The 23633-nt window shown below is 52.7% G+C and overlaps 1 protein-coding gene across 6 annotated transcripts; it reads right to left on the bottom strand.

The window, feature by feature from the left end:
* Positions 1–394: 394 nt before the first annotated feature.
* On the bottom strand, positions 395–23442 carry NIBAN3 (niban apoptosis regulator 3). 6 transcript variants are annotated; one of them, XM_030937187.1, is made up of 15 exons: positions 23291–23440; positions 19862–19992; positions 18361–18486; positions 17031–17145; positions 15075–15284; positions 13260–13375; positions 13073–13177; positions 12736–12898; positions 11910–12100; positions 10275–10433; positions 9135–9218; positions 8929–9036; positions 6789–6900; positions 3739–3822; positions 395–772 (listed from the first exon to the last, which is right to left on the bottom strand). In XM_030937187.1, exons 1-15 carry the CDS (start codon positions 23343–23345, stop codon positions 660–662), a joined length of 1872 nt encoding a protein of 623 aa, XP_030793047.1. In that variant the 5' UTR covers positions 23346–23440; the 3' UTR covers positions 395–659. The 6 variants fall into 6 exon arrangements, 5 of the variants coding, with proteins under 5 accessions (XP_030793047.1, XP_030793046.1, XP_030793048.1 ...); XM_030937186.1 differs by having other exon boundaries at positions 9135–9251; positions 23291–23439; XM_030937188.1 differs by having other exon boundaries at positions 9135–9251; positions 15075–15242; positions 23291–23439.
* Between the last annotated feature and the right edge of the window lie 191 nt (positions 23443–23633).

Below are 23633 nucleotides of genomic sequence, written 5' to 3'. Positions count from 1 at the left end.
CAACAACAACAACAAAAAAAACTAGCTGGGTGAGGTGGCGGGCGCCTGTAGTCCCAGCTACTCGGGAGGCTGAGGCAGGAAAATGGCGTAAACGTCAGAGACAGAGCTTGCAGTGAGCCGAGATCGCACCACTGCACTCCAGCCTGGGTGACAGAGCGAGACTCCGCCTCGGGAAAAAAAAAAAAATTAGAACAGGTGCAGTGGCTCACACCTGTAATCCCAGCACTTTGGGAGACTCAGGCAGGCAGATCACTTAGGGACAGCAGTTCGAGACTGGCCAACATGGTGAAACCCCATCTCTACTAAAAATACAAAAATTAACTGGGCACAGTGGCGGGCGCCCGAAATCCCAGCTACTCGAGAGACTGAGGCAGGAGAATTGATTGAACCCGGGAGGCAGAGGTTGCAGTGAGCCGAGATCCTGCCACTGTACTCCATCCTGGGCGACAGAGCAAGACTCTGTCTCAAAAAAACCAAAACATTAAAATAAAGGTTTGGAGAAAATTCACAAATAAATGCTGCTGCTCGGAGTATAAAATGGCACAGTTTTCTGGAGGTGCAGGGGTTACAAAAGCCTAAAGATGGCTCATCTGTTTTGGCCCAGAAATTCCACTTGTAGACATTTATCCAATAGAAACAAGGTAGGTGTGGGTGAAGATTCAGCTCCGGAATGTTCCTCGAGAAGGCGGTGGGCAGAGTGGCTGGATCTGGGCACCAGAGCCTGGCTGCCTGGGACAAGTCCCTCCTTCCCGCTCAGCCTCAGTTTCCTCATCTGTATAATGGAAAATAAACAGACATCAAAAATCAGACATGTCAGATGCCTGGCATGTAATAAGTGCTTAAAAAATCAGAGTTAATAGAAATGTTGGCTGGGTGCAGTGGCTCATGCCTGTAATCCTAGCACTATGGGAAGCCAAGCCAGGTGCCTGACCTCCCTATCACCTGAGGTCAGGAGTTCAAGACCAGCCTGGCCAACATGGTGAAACTTCATCTCTACTAAAAATACAAAAATTAACTGGGCACAGTGGTGGGCGCCTGTAGTCCCAGCTACTCGGGAGGCTGAGGCATGAGAATCGCTTGAACCCAAGAGGTGGAGGTTGCAGTGAGCCGAGATCGCACCATTGCCATCCAGCCTGAGCAACAAAGAGCAAAACTCCATCTCAAAAAATAAAAATAAAAATAAAGAAATGTAGGCTGCGCGCAGTGCCTGTAATCCCAACCCTTTGGGAAGCCGAGGCAGGCAGATCACCTGAGGTCAGGAGTTTGAAACCAGCCTGGCCAACATGGTGAAACTACTAAAAATACAAAAATTAGCCAGGCGTGGTGGTGGACGCCTGTAATCCCAGCTACTGGGGAGGCTGAGGCAGGAGAATCGCTTGAACCCACGAGGTGAAGGTTACAATGAGCCAAGATGCTGCCACTGCACTCCAGCCTGGTGACAGAGCGAGACTCTGTCTCAAAAAAAAAAAAGAAAAAAAGAAAGAAAAAGAAATGTATAAGCAATCAAAAGATGAAAGGGTGGATAGAAAAGAAGGTTCTCGGAAAAGGAGCTAAAAGCAGCTCCTAAACCTCCCGGACAAAGGTGAGGGGCACCAGGTGAGGCTACCCTGGTGGACAGCCCTCTGTTGAAGTGACAAACACATATACTTTAAATTCTGAGGTTTCCCATTGCGGGATTTGCCCACAGGAACCTGTACTTGCAAAAACAAAACAAAACAAAACAAAACAAAACAAAACAAAAAAATATGTACAAGATTATTCCCTGTGGCACTGGCTGTTAGTATGGAAGACTAGAAACCAAATGCCCGTTGGTTCTGGTTAAATAGATTTAGGAACCCATCTACAATCCCTTACATCCAATTGCAAATCCTTAAATATTCTGACACTCAGAAGTTTGTATTTGTTTGTTTTTTTGAGACAGAGTCTCTCTCTGTGGCCCAGGCTGGAGGGCAGTGGTGCCGTCATAGCTCAATGCCGCCTCCATCTCCAGGGCTCAAGTAATCCTCCCACCTTGGCCTCCCGAGTAGCTGGAACTACAAGTGCATTCCACCACACCCAACTAATTTTTAAAATATTTGTAGAGATGGGGTCTTGCTATGTTGTCCAGGCTGGTCTCAAACTCCTAGGCTCAAGCAATCCACCTATCTTGGCCTCCCAGAGTGCTGGGATTATGGGTATGAGCCACTGTGCCTGGCCCTAGAAGTCTTTCTAGGACTGGGCTGGGCGTGGTGGCTCACGCCTGTAATCTCAGCACTTTGGGAGGCCGAGGTGGGTGGATCACTTCAGGACAGGAGTTCGAGACCAGCCTGGCTAACATGGTGAAACCCCATCTCTACTAAAAATATAAAAATTAGCCAGGTGTGGTGGCAAGTGCCTGTAATCCTAGCTACTCTGTGGGCTGAGGTGGGAGAATCACTGGAACCCCCGAGGGGGAGGCTGCAGTGAGCTGAGATTGTGCTACTGCACTTCACCCTGGGAAACAGAGTGAGACTCCGTCTCACAAAAAGAAAAAAAAAAAAAAAGATGTATTTCTAGGACTGTTTAACTATTTATCCAAGTTAGTGTAAATATCAATCAGTTTCTCTGTCCCAGATCAGCTAGGAAGTGTATTAGTTAGCTATTGCTGCATAAAAAAATTGTCCCCCAAATTATGCCCATCTTGCAAGCTCTTGCTGGTGGTAAACCTAAGGCACCCATCACTACAATCTCCCTTTCCAAGTTGGCAACAGGAAGTAGCCATTGGGAGATGCCCCCTAAATCCTGGGATTAGATGGGATACAAAAGCTGGGTGTGGTGGCTCACATCTGTAATCCCAGCACTTTGGGAGGCTGAAGCAGTCAGATCACCTGAGGTCAGGAGTTTGAGACCAGCCTGGCCAAAATGGTGAAACCCCATCTCTACTAAAAATACAAAAATTAGCCGGGCAGGGTGGCATGCGCCTGTAGTCCCAGCTACTCGGGAGGCTGAGGCAGGAGATTCACTTGAACCTGGGAGGAGGAGGTTGCAGTGAGCTGAGATTATGCATTCCAGCCTGGGCGACAGAGCTAGACTCTGTATTAAAAAATAAATAAATAGGCCGGGTGCGGTGGCTCAAGCCTGTAATCCCAGCACTTTGGGAGGCCGAGACGGGCGGATCACAAGGTTAGGAGATCAAGACCATCCTGGCTAATACGGTGAAACCCCGTCTCTACTAAAAAATACAAAAAACTAGCCATGCGAGGTGGCGGTGCCTGTAGTCCCAGCTACTTGGGAGGCTGAGGCAGGAGAATGGCGTAAACCCGGGAGGCGGAGCTTGCAGTGAGCTGAGATCGGCCACTGCACTCCAGCCTGGGCGACAGAGCAAGACTCCGTCTAAAAAAATAAATAAATAAATAAATAAATAAATAAATAAATAAATAAATAAATAAAAGAGACGCGACAGAGCTGGACTCTGTCTCAAAAAAAAAAAAAAAAGAGAGATGGGACACAAATTCACCACAATCTCAGCTCCCAAGGGCTGAGCTCACATGCATGTCACAGCCTGGGCTTAGAGGGTTCCTCTGTAGCTCAGATACACTCCACAACTTCCCACTGCATTTGTTCACGAGCTTGGCCAGCCTGGCTGGTTAAGGAGACGAGGTATATTCTGTTCCATCCATGAACCCACATGCACGACAATCCCATACACCCCATGTGGGCCCCCACCTCCCCACCCCCAGCCATCACTGGCATGTTTCAGAAGCCTGTGGAGTTCCCCACCTGCTCCTTCCTGTTCCCATGGGACCTCCAAGCAGCCGTCCAGAGTGCAGGATACATCATTGGCACCAAGGGTCTTTTTCAATTCTGAAATGAGACGAACTCTTGGACACACCTGGGGAATCCCAGGCATCAAGGGGCTTCCCTGCATTTTCCCAGAGAGACTATGAATATCTCAAGCAGAAATCCTAGACGTGGCTCTCACATAGACCCTCTCTTCAAGCCCGCACCCATGGCAGACATTGCTAGCCGATCCCTGCACCCTTCACCGAGCCTGGACACTGCCAGTCCCACCTCCCGACATGCTGCTGTAGGCAGACATCACAAATCAGTATCAGGACGGACCCACTTAAGGACACATAAAATCTCTAGGAAGAGAAACTCATTGAGGTCACCTGTTTCTGGATTTAATTCTGCAGTCAGAAAATAGGTTTCTTTTTCCTATTTAAAACTTCTACTATTTTAAGGAAGCTCCGTTTTTCTTGTTTGGATGCTCACAGACACATCCTCTCCCTCATTCCCTGACTCCCAAGAACCCACCATCTATGGGGGTGTCTCCCAAGTCTCTGACTTCACCTTTTTTTTTTTTTTTCTGAGACAGAGTCTCACTCTGTCACCCAGGCTAGAGTGCAGTGGCACAATCTCACCTCACTGCAAGCTCCGCCTCCTGGGTCCATGCCATTCTCCTGCCTCAGCCTCCCGAGTAGCTGGGACTACAAGTGCCCTCTACCACGCCGAGCTAATTTTTTGTATTTTTAGTAGAGACGGGGTTTCACTGTGTTAGCCAGGATGGTCTTGATCTCCTAACCTCATAATCCGCCCACCTTGGGCTCCCAAAGTGCTGGGATTACAGGCATGAGCCACCGTGCCTGGCTGACCTCACCTATTTAAAATTTTTTTTTTTTTTTTTTTTTTTTTTTTTTGAGACAGAGTCTAGCTCTGTTGCCCAGGCTGGAGTGCAGTGGTGCGATCTTGGCTCACTGCAACCTCTACCTCCCGGGTTCATGCAATTCTCCTGCCTCAGCCTCCCGAGTAGCTGGGACTACAGGCATGCGCAACCACACCCAGCTAATTTTTGTATTTATAGTAGAGACAGGGTATCACCACGTTGGCCAAGCTGGTCTCAAACTCCTGACCTCCAGTGATCCACCTGCCTCGACCTCCCAAAGTGCTGGGATTACAGGCGAAAGCCACCGTGCCCAGCTGCTGACCTCACCTTCTATGTCTGTTCTTTCTCTTTCCTTCAAATGAGGGCTCTTTGAGATTCCCTTCTGTTCTCCGCACACCTTCCCTGGCTTGTGGCCCCCTCACCTTCACTTAGTGACACCTGAAGCCCAACACCTCTGACACCTCCAGCTCCCACCTCCACCTCCCTCCTAGTCTCTGTCCCCTTGGCTGCTGCCCTTGCTCAGGCCTGTCCTTTGGTCCCAGAACCGGGGCCTCAGCCTCCTCCCTCACTTCCAGTCTGGCTTCTGTTGACCTCTGCTCACACACCCTCCATGGCTCCCCACTGCCTACACAATAAATCTAAATTCTTCCGCCTGTCATTCAAGGCCCTGCACGTCTTCCAGCAGCCTCCAGCCTCCCACTCCGTGCCCTTGTGCTGGCCGCATGGATGGTGACATTCCCTGAATCCCCACTGCATCCTGTTCACCCCCCAATCAGTGCATACATCTCAGTGATCATGGGCATTAAGTAATTTGTGAATGAACTCAGGAAGCAGGAGGGAGAAAGATGTTTCTGGAGCTCCTTCCCAGCTCAGGAGCTCCTCAGAGGCCAACTCCAACTCTGTAAACCTCTAGGGCCTCAATGCCAGCCCAGAGAAAAACAGGGAGTGGTTGTTAAATGAATAAATTTAAATGTCTATCCGTAGTTTGTTGGTTTTAAGATGGAGTCTCTCACGCTGGTAATCCCAGCACTTTGAGAGGCTGAGGCAGGCGGATCACGAGGTCAGGAGTTCGAGACCCGCCTACCCAATATAGTGAAACCCCGTCTCTGCTAAAAATACAAAAATTAGCCAGGTGTGGTGGCATGCACCTGTAGTCCCAGCTACTCGGAGGCTGAGGCAGAATAATGGCTTGAACCTAGGAAGATAGAGGTTGCAGTGAACCGAGACCACACCATTGCACTCCTGCTTGGGTGACAGAGTGAGACTCCGTCTCAAAAATAAAATAAAAAATAAAAGAAGGAGTCTCAGCCGGGCGCGCTGGCTCACGCCTGTAATCCCAGCACTTTGGGAGGCCGAGGCGGGAGGATCACAGGGTCAGGAGTTTGAGACAAGCCTGACCAACATGGTGAAATCCCATCTCTACTAAAAATACAAAAATTAGCTGGGCGTGGTGGCATGTGCCTGTAGTCCCAGCTACTCAGGAGGCTGAGGCAGGAGAATCGCTTGAACTCAGGCATCAGAGGTTGCAGTGAGCCAAGATCATTCCACTGCACTCCAGCCTGGGCAACAGAGCGAGACTCTGTCTCAAAAAAAAAAAAAAAAAAAAAAAAAGACATAGTCTCGCTGTGTCGCCAGGCTGCAGTGCAGTGGCACAATCTTGGCTCATTGCAACCTCCACCTCCTGGGTTCAAGCGATTCTCTTGCCTTAGCCTCCCGAGCAACTGGGACTACAAGTGTGTGCCATCATGCCCGGCTATTTTTTTATATTCTTAGTAGAGACGGGGTTTCACCATATTGGGCAGGCTGGTCTCAAACTCCTGACCTCAAGTGCTGTGCCCACCTCAGCCTCCCAAAGTGCTGGGATTACAGGTGTGAGCCACCACATGCAGCCTCTATTGGTTGTTTTTGAACTCTGCCTCCTTCTTCTCATCCTGAGAACTCCTATACATCCCTCACAGCCCCAATCCAATGGCCCTTCCTTCAGAGAGTATCCATCCCTGGCCTTCTGAGTTCCTCTACCCTGGACCCCCTCTGGCCAAGTCCTGACTTAAGGTCAAATGGCAAGTAGTCACAGGAAGTGAGAGTTGATGGGGCCCTGGTGGGGCTCAGTACATACAGCCAGGGGATGCCAGACTCCTCTGAGCCATGGCAGGGCAGGACTCACCTCGGTCAATCCTCTGCAGCAAGCAGCCCCGGATGACGTCCTCATAGATGCCCTCAGTGGTCAGAGCCTGGCTGCCCATGGCAAGGACATCCCCCTCAAACTCAGGCAGCTCCTGGAACCATGTTGGGTTAGGGGCTCGGCTGGAGAGGGGGGCCCCTCTAGAAGCCTACAACACAGGCTTCTGCCCTAGCCCTGGGCCTGATTAGCTGTGGGGTTGGGCGCAGGGGTTGGGCCTCAGTTTCCTTATCTTTATTTTTTAATTTTTTTTATTTTAAAAATAAACAGGCTGGGCGCAGTGGCTCACGCCTGTAATCCCAGCACTTTGGTTGGCTGAGGCGGGCAGATCACGAGGTCGGGAGTTCAAGACCAGTCTGACCAACATGGTGAAACCCCGCCTCTACTAAAAATACAAAAATTAACTAGGCATGGTGGCGGGTGCCTGTAATCTCAGCTACTTGGGAGGCTGAGACCAGAGAATCGCTTGAACCTGGGAGGCAGAGGTTGCAGTGAGCCAAGATCACACCACTGCACTCCAGCTGGGATGACAGAGCAAGACTCTGTCGAAATGAAATGAAATGAAATGAAATGAAATGATTAGTCTTGCTGTGTCACCCAGGCTGGAGTGCAGTGGCCCAGTCATAGCTCACTGCAGCCTTGACCTCCCAGGCTCAAGCAATCCTCCCACCTCAGCCTCCAAAGTAGCTGGGACTACAGGCATGCACCACCACACCCGGCGAATTCTTGCATTTTTTGTAGAGATGGGGTCTCACTATCCCAAAGTGCTGGTATTACAGGCATGTGCCACCACGCCTGGCCTCAGTTTCCTTATTGTTAAAATGGACTCAGTGGCCCATATTCTCTAGCATTGTGGAAAGGATTCATGGGATTAATTAGGCACAGCAAATCACACCTCACAGGGAATAGTATGAGTGTCTCAGCTGGGACTTCCTCAACTCCCAGCCACTTCCTCTAGAGGATTCTGTTTGTACCCATATCAGACACCCACCTGGTGCCCATGAGCCCTGTGTGCCCAGGCACCTAGGACTCCCCCTGACCTCCTTCCCACTCTCCCACTCACTGAGCTTCAGCCACACCCACCTTGTCACTGTTCCTCCAATACACCAGGCACGGTCAGGCCTCAGGGCCTTTGCACATGCTGTGCCCTCTGCCTGGAATGCCCTTCCCGGGACATGGCCCGTGCCTTCATTTCACAGGGAGATCCTTCCTAACCCTCTGGTAACTCCCTACCCAACCCTTATCCACACTCTCCATCTGCCTCCTCCCTCCACTGATGCCCATGTCACCTGGTGATATGAGATGTGTGGGACCTATCCCAGCTCTTCCGTGGCAGACATAGGGTAATGAGCCTCGTCATAGGTGAAGCAGAGGGCACTGTGGCAGCCCAGAAAAGCCACCTGACCCAGCTCCAGGGCTCAGGGTGTGGAAGTCCCTTTTTTTGAGACAGGCCCTTGCTCTGTTGCCTGGGCTGGAGTGCAGTGGTGCGATCCTAGCTCACTGCAGCCTCAACTTCCTAGGCTCAATTGATCCTCCCACCTCTTGGCCTCCGGAGTAATTGGGATCACAAGCACACGCCACCATACCTGGCTAACTTCTGTATTTTTATAGAGATGGAGTTTCACTGTGTTGTCCAGACTGATCTCCTGGCCTCAAGCAATCCCCCCACTTTGGCCTTCCAGAGTGCTGGGATTAAGGCGTGAGCCACGGCACCTGGTCAAATGGTCTCTAATGACCAAAGAGCATTCTTTTTTTTTTTTTTTTTGACACAGGGTTTCACTCTGTCGCCCAGGTTGGAGTGCAATGGCACGATCTTGGTGCATTGCAACCTCTCCGTCCCGGGTTCAAGTGATTTTCCTGCCTCAGCCTTCTGAATAGCTGGAATTACAGGTGCCCGCCATCACGCCTGGCTAATTTTTTGTATTTTTAGTAGAGACGAGGTTTCACTATGTTGGCCAGGCTGGTATTGAACTCCTGACCTTGTGATCCACCCTCCTTGGCCTCCCAAAGTGATGGGATTACAGGCGTGAGCCACCGCGCCCGGCCTCAAAGAGAATTCTTGCCCACTTTACGTGGATGCATGGTGATGCTGTCAGACCCTCCTGCATGCTTCCCATTAACTCACCTTTTTGCAGCTTGGCTCGAGTTGGCTGAGCACAAAAGGTAAAAAGATGCAGAGACCCCAGCCTCGGATGAACCTCCTCTGCGCCAACCCGCCGTCGGATTTGAATTTCTGCACAACATACCCAGCGGCGCCTCTGTTCAGTGTTCGACCATCTGAGCACCCAGGCCCACTGCCACCCTGTGCCATCCCGTACCCACAGACCACACCTTCAGCACGCGCCCCCTGACTCTCTCCAGCCTCTGGGCAGCCTGGTCACAATTGAGGGCCATGGTCAGACACTGGTCAGCCAGCTGCAGGAAGGTGGCCACAGCGTCAGCCATGAGCTATAGGAGGAGATGTCGTGATGACCCCAGAATCTGTGCTCCAGCCTCCTGGGCCCTACTCCAGCCCAGCTGACCCCTTCTCAGGATCCAGCCTGCCCCAACCAGCCACCTCTGCCCAACCTCCTCCTCTTTGTCCCAGGAAACACCTTTCCCCTCCTCTCAGAACCTGGGGATTGTCTAGTCTGTGGGGTACTATGTGCAAACTAGCGGAAAGCCCCTTCCCTCTGGGGGATGGTGCCAGGGTGCCTAGAATAGAGACCAGAGAGCCAGCCAGAGTTCAGCCTCCTCTGTTGAGCACTTTTGTGCAGTGCACAAACTGAGCAACTGTGCCAGGTGGTACTAGATCATCTCACTCTCTATCTTCTTCTGTCACCATGTCCAATAGCAGGTCCCACCTCAGACTTCAAAACACTTCTTGCTTCTCCCCACTGACATCTCCCATCCTGGTGCAGGCCTCCCCCCTGCCTCCTCTATTCCTGCCCCCAACAGCCTGTGCTCCCTACAGCAGGCAGAGCTTCCTAAACCTTAAATCCAGCCATGCCCTCCCCCTGCTCATATACCTGCTCTGGCTCCCCATTGCCCTCAGGAAAGAGTTCACCCCTTAGCCCCACACTCAAGGCACTGTGCCATCTGCCCATCCATCTCATCGGCCTATCTTCCCCATTTCTGAAAAATTGCTCCACGTTCCCCAAATGCAGACAAGTGCTCTCAATACTATTCACTTGGGACTGGTGGCAGCCCCATTCCTCCCACTGCTGCCCCATGTTGGAAGTCCCTTCCTCCTGAAAGTCCTGTCAACCCCAGAGATGGATCAGGAACGTCCTTGGCTCTCCCTGTACATCCCGCCCCAGCTCTGTCCACCACATGTGGCTGCTGCCTGGTCACGGGCTCATGTCCCCATGAGACTGGCAGCCCCACCGAGTTGCCTCAATCACTGTGGTCTCTCCAGGACACATTTAGCAGGGTTTCAGTGGAGGCTGTCTTCACAGCCTGGCCTCCTCCCAGCCTCCTGCTCACCCTTACCTGCTGTGCAAGATCTTGGGCCCCAAACACGAGGCTCTGCATCCCCAGAAAGCCAAACGGTGCTGCCAGCTGCCCCAAGCGCCCGTGGCTCCGTTCAGCCTCACGGTAGCATGTCTGCATCAGTGCCAAGTCCCATGGCATCTCTCCAAATGAGTAAACCTGTGCTCCCGGAAGCAGTTTTGGGAGGAAAATGCCATCAGCTGATTGCAAAGGGCCAAGGACCCCATAGCCGATTCACCAAAGGAGAAATACAAATGAAAACACATTCCGCCTCAGTTGTCACCAAAGAAACTCATAATAAAGTAGCGGTGGGCTGAGCATGGTGGCTCACACCTGTAATCCCATCACTTTGGGAGGCCGAGGCAGGTGGATCACTTGAGGTCAGGAGTTCGATACCAGCCTGGCCAACATGGTGAAACCCCGTCTCTACTGAAAATACAAAAATTAGCCAGGTGTGGTGGCGTACACCTGTACTCCCAGCTACTCAGGAGGCTGAGGCATGAGAATCGCTTGAACCCGGGAGGTTGCAGTGAGCCAAGATCACACCACTGCACTTCAGCCTGGGTGACAGAATGAGACTCTGTCTCTAAAATAAAATAAAACAAAATAAAGTAAAATAAGTTGCAGTGAGGCATGGTGTCATGGACATAAAATGATAAAACCTAAAAAAACTATAACAAGCGATGCTGGCACAATTGAGAGAAAATGAGTACATTTCCTGGCCCTGGATCTATGAATACCACCTCATGTTCTCTCTGTGCTGGGCCCTGGGACTGCAGATATGAAATACTCTAACCCAGTCTCTGCTTACAAATTAGGGGAGACAGAGTATAGAAATCACCCACAGTGGTATGAACGTGAGGCTGTGATAAGAGAAGCACAGGCTACTATAAGACATAGAGGGGACCAGGGACAGTTCCTGGAGAAGGTGATTAGGAAATGGAGGCTTAAGAATGAGTTGAAGGTTGCCTGGCACATAGTAGGTGCTACTGTATGTATGTATGTATTTTAGGTGCTACATGTATATCAGATGCACTGAGGTGACCTGCCTTGAACAGAATTCTCTGGGTTGTTGCCCTGCAGGGGAATGGGAGGAGGTTGGGGGGATGACCTCAGACTGATTTTGTTAAATTGCCACTTTTCTCATCCAACTCCTTTCGCCTCACGTTTTAAACTGTGCTCCATGGCCAGTGCTGTGGCTCACGCCTTAATCCCAGCACTTTGGGAGGCCAAGATAGGCAGATCGCTTGAGCTCAGGAGTTTGAGCCCAGCCTGGGCAACAAAGCAAGACCCCCATCTCTACAAAAAAATTTAAAAATTAGCTGGGCATGGTGGCGTGCACCTGTATTTCCAGCTACTTGGGAGGCTAAGGTAAGAGAATCGATTAAGCCCGGGAGGTCAAGGCTGCAGTGAGCTAAGATTGTGCCACTGCACTCCAGCCAAGGTGATAGAGCGACACTCTGCCTCAAAAACAAAAAACAAACAACAACTGTGCTCCAGTGACCATAGCATGGTGATGGGTCCACAATAAGTAAAAAGCAGCCTAGAACAAATTCAGAGAAGATTTTCAACAGGAAAGACTCAAGTTAACACATCACCCTCTGGCTCACTGAACCCCTACCCACGGGAGCTCACCTCCCTGCGCAGCTGCGTGCCCGAGGGGCTCTGGCGCAGGCGGCGGGACAGTCGGTCCATGCCTTGAGCCAGGAGGGTCCGCACCGCCTCGAGCGAGGCTTCCATGGTGCGCAGCAGGGTCTGCACGACCCGGGGCAGCTGCGGGTCCACCTCCCGGTGCAGGCACGACTCTAGCGGTCCCCTGATATCCGCTGGGAGTGGAAGACAGTGGTCTGGAGTCCCCTCTGCAAGGTGCCTCACAGATGGGGATGTGCAGGGGCCCTAGTTCAGCAGGGCGAGGGGGACTCGAGCAGGGACGCTGGGCGCCCTCTTCTACCCATTGTGATGATGAGAAAACAGCCTTGGAGAGGCGGGCCGAGTCAGGATTCCCACCTAGGTCTTTGTAGGGGCCACCTTGGCCCACCCTGCCCATGTATCAGCCTTTACCCCTGCCCCTCCTCCGCTGTTCTACTTCCCAGGCCAGCCCACTCGCTTTGGCCCGGCTTAGGTCCTCAACTCCTGCAGCCTCAGCCTCAAGGCCACGCCTATCCCCCGCTGAGGCCCCTCCCATTTTGTATCCACGCAGCCCCATCAGGACCTGGTGTCCTCGGGACAGACTCTAGGCCCCGCCCCCAGCGCCTCGCCCACAAGACGACGCCCACTGTCTCGCCTAGGTCCCGCCCCTTCCCCACCCTTTCCCTTCCACATCCTATGCTTGGCCCCGCTCCTCTCTGACCACGCCCCTTATTTCACACAAGGCCTAGCCCATTATTCGCTTAGATCACGCCCTTTTTTCCCCCAGCATTGCCTCGCCCCTCCCAGCCCAGGTCCCGCCCCCGAGTCTCACTCCGCAGTCGCCCCGCCACACGCGCCCGCTGCCTCAGTAGCTGGTCCACGTCCGGGCGGATCGTCTTCTCCAGGGATGCAAGCAGCTCGTCCTTTTCGGGCTGGAAGGCGCAGAGCCCGGCAGAGGCCCCGGCCAGGACAGCTGCGTGAACGGCGTCTAGAAGCTGCCCAGACCGGTCGAAGGGACCCCACGCAGGACAGGAGTGCGGGACAGAGCCAAGACACGGGGCAGGGATGGGGGTCAGAGAGACCGGGAGCGAGTTTAGGCGACAGTCGTGGGAGGGGAACCCGAGCGCCCGGATCCCGCCCCCTGTCCCAGGTCCGGACGCAGTGCAAACCTCGGTCCAGGCCCAGGCGCGGGCGCGGCCTGACCCCCGCAGGCCAGGAAGGGTCTGGGCTCGCAGCGCGGGAAGTTGCTCCCGCATCAGCACCGCGGTCAGCACCTGCGGGAGAGGGGGCCATGGGCGCCGCATTAGGCCGGGAGGGGGCCTGGGGGTCCCGGGTGCGGCCTCGTGGGGCACTAACCTCGGCGTCTGAGCCTAGGGTCACGTCGTCGTCGCCAAAGTGGCCTTGGTGCTGCCGGTAGAGTCGGACGGCGTCCAGGAAGGCCCGGGCAGCAGGGGCCTGGCTTCGCTGCAGGACTGAAAGGGGCTGCTCCTCAGTGCCTGCTGGTAGCCCCCCTGCCTGGCTCCCCTGCCTGGCTCCCCATGGCCCGGGGAGGAAGCCCTCCGCCTGGCCAGGTCCCCAACACCTAAGTCTTACCCATCTCTGGAACTTTGCATAGGCAGTGCCGTCCACAGGGAACACATTCCCCCAGGACCGCCAACTTTGTTCAACTTAGAAGGAATCCTCTACTGGCAGCCACAGTCCTGTGACCTGCAGTTCAGGCCATACATACTGCAGCCACTAGCTGCTCCGCTAGTTGCATCGTTTGTGAAGTCAACAACCTGCCCAACTGTGTGTGTCAGTCCTGCTGCTCCCCTACTTTTTCTTTCTCTTTCCCTTCCTCCCTCCCTTCCTTCCTCTCTCTCTCTCTTTCTCTCTTTCTTTTCCTTCTCTTTCTTTTCTTTTTCCTTCCTTCAGTTCTTTTTCTTTCTTTTCTTTTCTTCTCTTTCTCTCTCAAATGGGGGGTCTCTCTGTTGCTCAGGCTGAAGTGCGGTAGCATGATCATAGCTCACTGCAGCCTCCAAGTCCTAGGCTCAAGTGATCCTCTCACCTCAGCCTCCTGAGTAGCTGAGACCACAAGTGCATGCCACCACGCCCAGATAATTTTTGTATTTTTTGTAGAGATGGAGTTTTGCCATGTTGCCTAGGCTGGTCTTGAACTCTTGGTGTCAAGTTGGAAGTTGGGATTACAGGCGTGAGCCACTATGCCTGACCTATTCCACTTCTTCACCTGGCTGGCCCCTCATCTTTTTTTTTTTTTTTTTTTTGAGACAGAGTCTCACTCTGTCACCCAGGCTGGAGTGCAGTGGCCCAATCTCGGCTCACTACAAGCTCTTCGCCTCCTGGGTTCACGCCATTCTCCTGCCTCAGCCTCCCGAGTAGCTGGGACTACAGGCACCCACCAGCATGCCTGGCTAATTTTTTGCATTTTTAGTAGAGATGGAGTTTCACCATGTTAGCCAGGATGGTCTCTATCTCTTGACCTTGTGATACTCCTGCCTCAGCCTCCCAAAGTGGTGGGATTACAGGCATGAGCCACTGTGCCCGGCGGCTGGCCCCTCATCTTTTATAGACCCCAGCTTCCCCTCATCTGGGAAGCCTGCTCTAACCCCCATCCCTCAGGCTGAGCTCCTATAGAACCCTGTGTGTCTCTGTTACAGCCCTAGTCACTCACAACTGCCTGGAGTTCCTTCCGGCTCCCCCAACAACCCATTTTCTTTTCTTTCTGTGTGTGTGTGTGTGTGTGTGTGTGTGTGTGTGTGTGTGTGTGTGTGATGGAGTTTTGCTCTTGTCGCCCAGCCTGGAGTGCAGTGGCGCGATCTTGGCTCACTGCAGCCTCCACCTCCCAGGTTCCAGTGATTCTCCTGCCTCAGCCTCCCAGGTGGCTGGGATTATAGGTTCCTTCCACCATGCCCAGCTAATTTTTGTATTTTTAGTAGAGACAGGATTTCGCCATGTTGTCCAGGCTTGTCTAGAACTCCTGACATCGGGTGATCTGCCTGCCTCGGCCTCCCAAAGTGCTAGAATTACAGGCATGAACCATCACACCTGGCCTAACAATCCATTTTCTGGGTAAGGAAAGTGAGGCCTGAAGAGGTCCCAAGCCAACAGAGGCTGAGCTGTCTGACCCCAGACCATTAGCCTCACAAATGTCTGACCCGTCCTGAGACCCACCTGTGCCCCGAAGCCGGATGCCACCCTGCAGGGCCAGCCTCCAGGCATGCTGTGCCTCCCTGGTGGCTGCAGAGAAGCAGAGGTGCCGGCGGAAGGGGTGCTGCAGGAACAGCGGGAAGCTCACAGGCACTTCCAAGAGGGAGTCAGGCTCTTCCTGAGTATGGTCTTCTGAAAACAAATGGGAGGTCGCATCTTCTAGATGTTCATTCACTAGGAGAAAATACCCCTGAAATGCATACAGCAGTCCCTGGCATGGGCAGTTGCTTGATAAATAGGAACCACACCATGATACTTGCTCCCATCCTTATTCCAACAGCACTGGGCGGGGCACAGTTTTGGGGAAGGCAGGGTCACCTTCTTCCATTGCATGCCCAAGGCAGACATCACCAATCCATCCCAGCATTGTTTTCCAGCCTCAGCATTCTTAATACAGTCCTCCTGGCAGCCACCACCAATCCATCCAAGCTGGGATGTTATCTGAGCCTGGCTTTAAGTGGGGTTTTGGAGTCAATCAGGCCCGGGTTCCAACGTGACCAAACCACTTTCATTTTCTTTCTTTCTTTTTTTAACAAAAGGGACAGGGTCTCACCATGTCACCCAGACTAGTCTTGAACTCCTGAGCTCAAGTGATCTGCCCGCCTCAGCCTCCCAAAGTGCTGGGATTACAGGTTTGAGCCACTGTGCCCAGCCTGGCCAAGCTACTTTCTAGCTCTACGACTAGGGCACACATTTCTATGAGCTGTGATTTTCCTGCCCAAATGGGGTTAACAGTGATACTGATGACCTAGAATTCTTGACGAGACAAAATAAGTGAATTCAGCTTTGGTTAATTTATTTGGGGGCCAGCTGCGGTGGCTCATGCCTGTAATCCCAGCACCTTGGGAGGCCAAAGTGGGAGGATCCCTTGGGCCCAAGAGTTCCAAACCAGCCTGCACAGGTATTTTTTATTAAAAACATAAATACGGAGGCTGAGGCAGGAGAATGGCGTAAACCCGGGAGGTGGAGCTTGCAGTGAGCTGAGATCCGGCCACTGCACTCCAGCCTGGGCGACAGAGCCAGACTCCGTCTCAAAAAAAAAAAAAAAAAAAACATATATATATATATATATATATGAAAAGAAATATTTAGGGTCTCCTAAGTCTCCAGTGTTTTGTTCCACTTTCCAGGATGATATACACAGACTGTGATAAAACCCAACAATCCAGGCCGGGTGCGGTAGCTCCTGCCTATAATCTCAGCACTTTGGGAGCCCGAGGCAGGCAGATCACTTGAGGTCGGGAGTTCGAGACCAACCTGGTCAACGTGGTGAAACCCTGTCTCTACTAAAACACAAGAATTAGCTGGGTGTGGTGGCACGTGCCTATAGTCTCAGCTACTCAGGAGGCTGAGGCAGGAGAATCGCTTGAGCCTGAGAGGGGGAGGTTGCAGTGAGCAGAGATCACGGCACTGCACTCCAGCCTGGGCAACAGAGCAAGAGTCTGTCAGAAGAAGAGGAAGAGGAAGGAGGAGAAGAAGAACAAGCAGAAGCAGAAGCAGAAGAAGAAGAGGAGGAGGAGGAGGAGGAGGAGCTGGGACTACAGGCATGAGACACTGCACCTATCCCAGATTTGGCTGTTTTTATCATTTGCTATTTTGATTCTGGTCCCATGACCTAACTCTCCCTTTCACCCTTGCAAGAGTGTTTGTTTGTTTGTTTGTTTGTTGTTTGTTTTCCAAAGCGGGGATGCTCACCCGGGGCAACACTGACCCCCGGAAGACACTTGGCAATGCTGGAGACGTTGGTGGTTGTCGCACCCAGGGTGGGGGCTGCTGCTGGCATGGAGTGGGTGGAAGCTGGGGATGCTGCTTAACGCCCTGCTGTACACGGGTTGCCCCCACCGCAGAGAATGATCTAGCCCCACATGTTAATGATCCTGGGGTGGAGAAACCTGTTCCTGGGAATCCCGGGACTCTTACCCAAGGAGTCCGAGCAGAGAGCGTCTAAAAGGCGGAGATATTCTCGCTGGGAAGTCAGGAGTGTGTATCCCGTCAGGGCTGTGGAGCCAAGGGGGTGACCCCCGTTTTCATATTCCTACAAAAGGCACCCAGAGAATCAACATGGGACAGGTCTGAACGGTGGCTTCTGTGTCCCAACTGTACTATCAAGGGAAGATTTCAGATGAGCTGAAAAATTCTCTGCCCCTCCCCACTCCTCCCTCCCTCTCCTTTCCTCCATTCCTCCCTCTGTCTTTTTTTTGTTTTTGAGATAGAGTCTCACTCTGCCGCCCAGGCTGGAGTGCAGTGGCATGATCTCAGCTCACTGCAACCTCCGCCTCCCGGGTTCAAGCAATTCTCCTGCCTCAGCCTCCCGAGTAGCTGGGATTACAGGCACCCGTCACCACACCAGGCTAATTTTTGTATTTTTAATTGAGACGGGGTTTGGCCATGTTGGCCAGGCTGGTCTTGAACTCCTGACCTCAGGTGATCCACCCCGCCTCGGCCTCCCAAAGTTTTGGGATTACAGGCATGAGCCACCGTGCCCGGACCTAGGTTTTGTATTTTTAGTAAAGACGGAGTTTCACCATGTTGGCCAGGCTGATCTTGAACTCCTGGGCTGAAGGGATCCACTCACCTCAGCCTCCCAAAGGGCCGGTATTACAGGCATAAGCCACCAGGCCTGGCTCTCCCTCTCTTTTTTTCCCTCCTCTCTCCATCCATCCTCCCTCTGTCCCCATGACTTCCTCCCTTCCTCCCTCCTTCCCTTCCTTCCTCCTGTTCCTGCCCTCTCTCTCCCTCCTTCCCTTTCCCCTTTCCCTTTTCCCTCCCTTCCTCCCTCGGTCCCTGAGCTCCCAGCACCCACTGACTCCCCATGTGCTGGGCCAGTCCCAAGTGCTGTCTGAGGACCTTCCTGTTGAACCCTCAAAGCCCTACGTGGTGTGAAACATCATCATCCCATTTCACAGAAGTGAAAACAGTTTCAGAAAGGTAGTGATCGCTCCAAGCTCCCCAGCCAGAAAACAGAGCGGTCAGAGGCATGACTTGCAAAGGCTCCAAGAGGTTGGAACCACAGCTCTGATACTGACCACGATCCTATCCCTGGCCTGGGTCTCAGTTTACCTACGCAGCACAGCAGGGGATGGGACGAGATGGTTGCCTATAACAGGCCAGACACATAGGGGCCCAAGATTCATCCTGGGTGACTGATAGAGGTGGGGCTATGCTGAGAGATGGACCCCACAAACCTCGAGGCTGGTGGGAGTGGGAAGGAAGGACCCAGAAGCAGAAAGACCACGTGCCAATCACACACCTCCTTGTGGCTGAACCACTCCAGGCGGCCGTCCCCACGCAGAACACAGAAGATTGGCTGCCACCGGGGTGGGTGGCCCCGAAGCTGGGTCAGGGGTCCTCGGTGCTCACGGACTCGGGGCAGCTTCTGCAGGAAGAGGGACCAGTGGGTGTCAGGGGGCTGTGGGCTGATGTCCCTGTGGCACGACCACCCAGACAGCTCCCGCTGTATCCTGGGATGATGCTCAGGTCCCGTAATGCCCCAGACTGGACAGGGAGAGTCCCAGGCGGGAAGGGGCTCTGTGTCCACAGCTCCTGGAGCCCCCCACCCTGGGTGGGCACAGCTGGGAGGTGGGGCGTTCCAGAAAGGCAAAAAATCACAGGCCGGATTGGAGCATGGGACCTAGCATTAGTAATAAGCATGGATCCCAGGTTCAGATCACACCTCTGCAGTGTGACCTCGGGCAGGCCATTTGGCCTCTCTGTGCCTCAGTTTCCTCATCGGTCAAAGACCCGTCTACCAAGAGGGCGAAGACTGAGTGAGTTGTGTGGGGCACGCAACTTCATGGCTCCAGAGACATCTGGAGGCCAGGCGCAGTGGTTCACGCTTGTAATTCCAGCACTTTGGGAGGCTGAGGTGGGGAGATCACTTGAGTTCAGGAGTTTGAGACCAGCCTGGTCAACATGGTGAAACCCCATCTCTACTAAAAATACAAAAATTACCCAGGCATGGTGGCAGGCGCCTGTGGTCCCAGCTACTCGGGAGGCTGAGACATGAGAATCGCTTGAACCTGGGAGGTGGAGGTGGCAGTGAGCTAAGATCGCGCCACTGCACTCCAGCCTGGGAGACAGAGCAAAACTCAATCTAAAAAAAGAGTTACTCCATTCCACATCATGATATGCTAACTTGTTTGGAATATTCTATCACCTATCAGATTGTGAACCCCAGGGGTTACGGCAGGATCTGTCCTTGTCACTGGACAAGGGCTGTGTGTCTTCATGCCCAGCCCATGATGTGGCATGAATTACATGCTCAGTGAATGGTTCTGTGTGTGTGTGTGTGTGTGTGTGTGTATTTTGACAGAGTCTAGCTCTGTCACCCAGGCTGGAGTGAAGTGGTGCAATCTGGGCTCACTGCAACCTCCACCTCCCAGGTTCAAACGATTCTCCTGCCTCAGCCTCCCGAGTAGCTGGGACTACAGGTGCGCACCACAGGGTCTGGCTAATTTTTTTTTTATTTTGTATTTTTAGTAGAGATGGGGTTTTGGAGTTTCACCATGTTGGCCAGGCTAGTCTTGAACTCCTGACCTCTGGGGATCCGCCTGCCTCGGCCTCCCAAAGTGCTGAAATTACAGATGTGAGCCACCTTGCCCGGCTTCTCAGTGAATGTTTATTCAAACGATGAATATTTAAAGTCACCCTATGGCAATGGCAAAGGCCTGAGGTTGGAAGCATGGCCTAGGGAGGGCTCCTCCAGGACCCTCTCCCCACACTCAAACGTCCTCCGCCCCTACAACACCCACTTTGCTGCGTAGCAACTGGCTTCCAGCCGGCTCCTGAGGGCCCAGCTCTCGGGAGATCTGCCGCAGGATAGACGCTGCCAGCTGCCCGCGGTAGCAGGGCAGGAAGTTCCTCATCAGGGTGTCCACCTGACCTGCAGGGACAAGGAGACAGTGAACTCAGCAAATTGAATCTGCCCAGGAGACCTGCTTGGGGAGGGCAAAACAGACAGGGAAGCCACCTGGGGGCTCCTACAGTCATCCTGAGCTGCCGGACAAGTTGCCACCAAATTCCATTTGCCCTTCACCCTCCGTGCCTCTTTCCATCCATGTGGCTGGATGAGGGAGCTTCTTTATTTTTATTTTTTGAGACGGAGTCTCGCTGTGTTGCCAGGCTGGAGTGCAGTGGCACTATCTCGGCTCACTGCAAGCTCCGCCTCCCAGGTTCACGCCATTCTCCTGCTTCAGCCTCCCGAGTAGCTGGGACTACAGGCGCCGCCACCTCGCCCGGCTAATTATTATATTTTTAGTAGAGATGGTTTTGTCGTTGTTGTTGTTTTGATGCAGGCTCACTGTTGTCAGGCTGGAGCGCAGTGGCACTATCACAGCTCACTGCAACCTCCACTTCCTGGGCTCAGGTGATTCTCCCATCTCAGTCTCCCAGGTAGCTGGGACTACAGAGACTACAGGCGCCCACCACCACATCTGACTAATTTTTCTATTTTCAGTAGAGACGAGGTTTCACCATGTTGCTCAGGCTGGTCTTGAACTCCCGGCTCCTTCGCTTGTGTTGTCCCCTTTTTTTTTTTTTTTTTTTTTTTTTTTTTGGAGTAAGGGTCTCTGTCCCCCAGGCAGGAGTACAGTGGTGCAATCTCAGCTCACTGCAGCCTTGACCTCCTGGGCTCAAGTGATCCTCCCACCTCAGCCCTACTCCAGTAGCTGGGATCTTGTGCACATGCCACCATGCCCAGCTAATTTTTTAAAAAATTTTTGTAGAGACAGGGTCTTGCTGTGTTATCCAGGCTGGTCTCAAACTCCTGGCCTCAAGCAATCCTCCCACCTTGGATTCTCAAAGTGCTGGGAATACAGGTTGAGCCACACCTTCACTGAGAGCTCATGTACCATGTAAGCACATGGTTTGCTGAGCTTTGACACAATCACACATCCGTGAAACCCTCACCACAATCAAGATAATGAGCGGATCCATCACACCCAAAAGTGTCCCCATATGCTTTACCCAGGGAGCTTTTCAAAAGCTTTTAAAGCTCCAAAGCACACAAGGGAACTTTCTGTGAGTGATGGAGGTGTCCTGTATCCTGATCTATCTAGGAAGTGGTCACATGGGGCACTACCATAAGGCATGTACACTTGACTGTACATAAAACATACTTCCATTTTGCTGCCCGGAATGTGGACCCAATGGCTGGAGCTCCAGCGGCCATTCTGTGTCATGAGGCTATCTCGGACACAGGAATCCACACACGGCAGAGCCATGAGATGGAAGGACTTCAGGTGTCTTTTACTAGCCTGCCTGCCTCCACACCTCTCAGATTGAGGGGGAAAAAAATCCTTATCTTGTTTAAGCCACTATCAGGGAAAAAAAAAAATTCTCAGTGCTACATAGAGTAACTCTTTGAATCCTTACAATGCCCCCATGAGCTAGGTATTGTTGCTATCTCCATTTTACATATAAGAGAATGAAGCCCAGGGAGGTGAAGTCACTTACCAAAGGGCACACAGCAAATGAGGGAATGATCAGGGTGTGAATGTGAATTGTTTCTTTGCAAGATACATCACTGGTCTTAGCACATGCTGTTTCTCCTGTCCAAAATGCTCTTCTGGTATCTCCTTCCTACCAACGCCATCACATCCCTCCAGCCCCGGCTTGATCATTGTCTCCTCAGCGGGCAGTCACCCACCTCTGCTCTTCCCCATACTCGAGGAACATGTGAGCTCTCTCCCATCATTCTCACCACACAATTTTGGGTCACGACTTGACCCAAAACCAAAAAAAACACTGTTCCAAGCTGCTGCATAGAATGTAGACCCAATGGTTGGAGCTCCAGCAGCTGTTCTGTGCCATGAAGTCACCTTGGGCACAGAAGCCCCACATCGCAGAGCCATGAAATGGAAGGTGTTTAGACCATGAGCCTGCAAGGGTAAGGACAATACCAACCCCACAATGTCCCCAGCACCCAGCAGGTGGTCACCCCGCATGTGAGGACAGAGGGACCTGAATGGCACTGAATCTGGCACTGGCCCCTCTTAGTCTCAAATTGGGAACTGAGCCTCCATCCCCAGGGTCCTGCTGAGGGGCCTGCTGGTCCCTGCCCACTCAGGAAGACATCCCTCAGGGCCTGGCTGGGTCTGGGACACCCTCCACTTGGCTCCATGCCTCCCACCTGAACCTCTGCCCTAAATCAGGTCACCAGATTTACCAAATAAAAATAGAAGACACAGGCTGGGCACAGTGGCTCACACCTGTAATCCCAGCACTTTGGGAGCCTGAGGCGAGCAGATCACCTGAGGTCAGGAGTTCGAGACCAACCTGGCCAACACAGTGAAACCCCATCTCTACTAAAAATACAAAAATTAGTCAGGCGTGGTGGCACATGCTTGTAATACCAGCTACTTGGGAGGCTGAAGCAGGAGAATCACTTGAATCCTGGAGGTGGAGGTTGCAGTGAGCCAAGATTGCACCACTGCACTCTAGCCTGGGCAACAGAGGGAGACTCCATCTCAAAAAAAAAAAAAAAAAAAAAAAAAAAGATAAAGGGGTGATCGGTTTTCAGTATAAGTGTGCACTATGCAAAATTTGGGATATACTTATACTAAAAATAAGATGCAGGCCAGGCACAGTGGCTCTTGCCTGTAATCCCAGCATTTTGGGAGGTTGATGTGGGAGGATCGCTTGAGCTCAGGAGTTCAAGACCAGCCTGGGCAACATAGTGAGACCCTGTTTCTACGAAAACAAAAATAAAAAAATTAGCCAGGTGTGGTGGTGCACGCCTGGGGTCCCAGCTATTCGGGCTGAAGGGAGAGGCTCACTCAAGCCCACAAGTTCAAAAGCAAACTGGGCAACATAGGAACACCCTGTCCCTATTAAAAAATAATAGTAATAAAAAAATAAAATAATTAGCTGGGCATAGTGGTGCACGCCTGTGGTCCCAGCTACTTGGGAGGTGGAGGCGGGAGAATCGCTTGAGCCCAGGAGGCCAAGGTTGAAGTGAGCCATGATCATACCACTGCACTCCAGCTTGGGGAACAGACAAGATCCTGCCTCAACAATAACAAAAGATTCACTGTGAGAAATTTACATTAAGAAGGCATCCTGTGTGTTTGACAGTCCTAGGTCTGAACTCCAACCCCATCTGCTGCATGGAGCATGTGGATGCAATGGCTGGAGCCCCCACTCACCCCGACTCCCACCCCATCCCCATCCCGGCTGCTCACCCCTTAGGTGCTGCCGCTGCTGCTTGTCCAGAGGGCTCGAGGGTCGCCCGCCCATGCTGCTGCCGTCTCCTGGGGCTCTCCTTCCCCTTCCTACGACCACCGCCTGCGTTCCTCAGTTCAGGGGCACCTGGGTGGCGGGTGAGAGGTTTGGACACAGTGGGTTCAGAAGCCCCACCCCGGCCCCACCCCATGCTGCACCTGCGTCCTCCCCACTCCCTTGGGGCCAGTGTTGCCCAGAGCCAGTGGTTTCTGTAGAGGCTGTGGGGACAGCCCCGGGGGTAGGTTGTGGGGTGTGGGAGAAAGAAAATCATAGCTCATCTCGGAGGAGGGTGGCAGGGCAGAC

This window comes from Rhinopithecus roxellana, chromosome 8 (assembly GCF_007565055.1).
Source record: "Rhinopithecus roxellana isolate Shanxi Qingling chromosome 8, ASM756505v1, whole genome shotgun sequence".
Lineage (NCBI taxonomy): Eukaryota > Metazoa > Chordata > Mammalia > Primates > Cercopithecidae > Rhinopithecus > Rhinopithecus roxellana.
The sequence above is the reverse complement of the archived record's forward strand: the minus strand, read 5'-3'. Positions and strand labels throughout refer to the sequence as shown.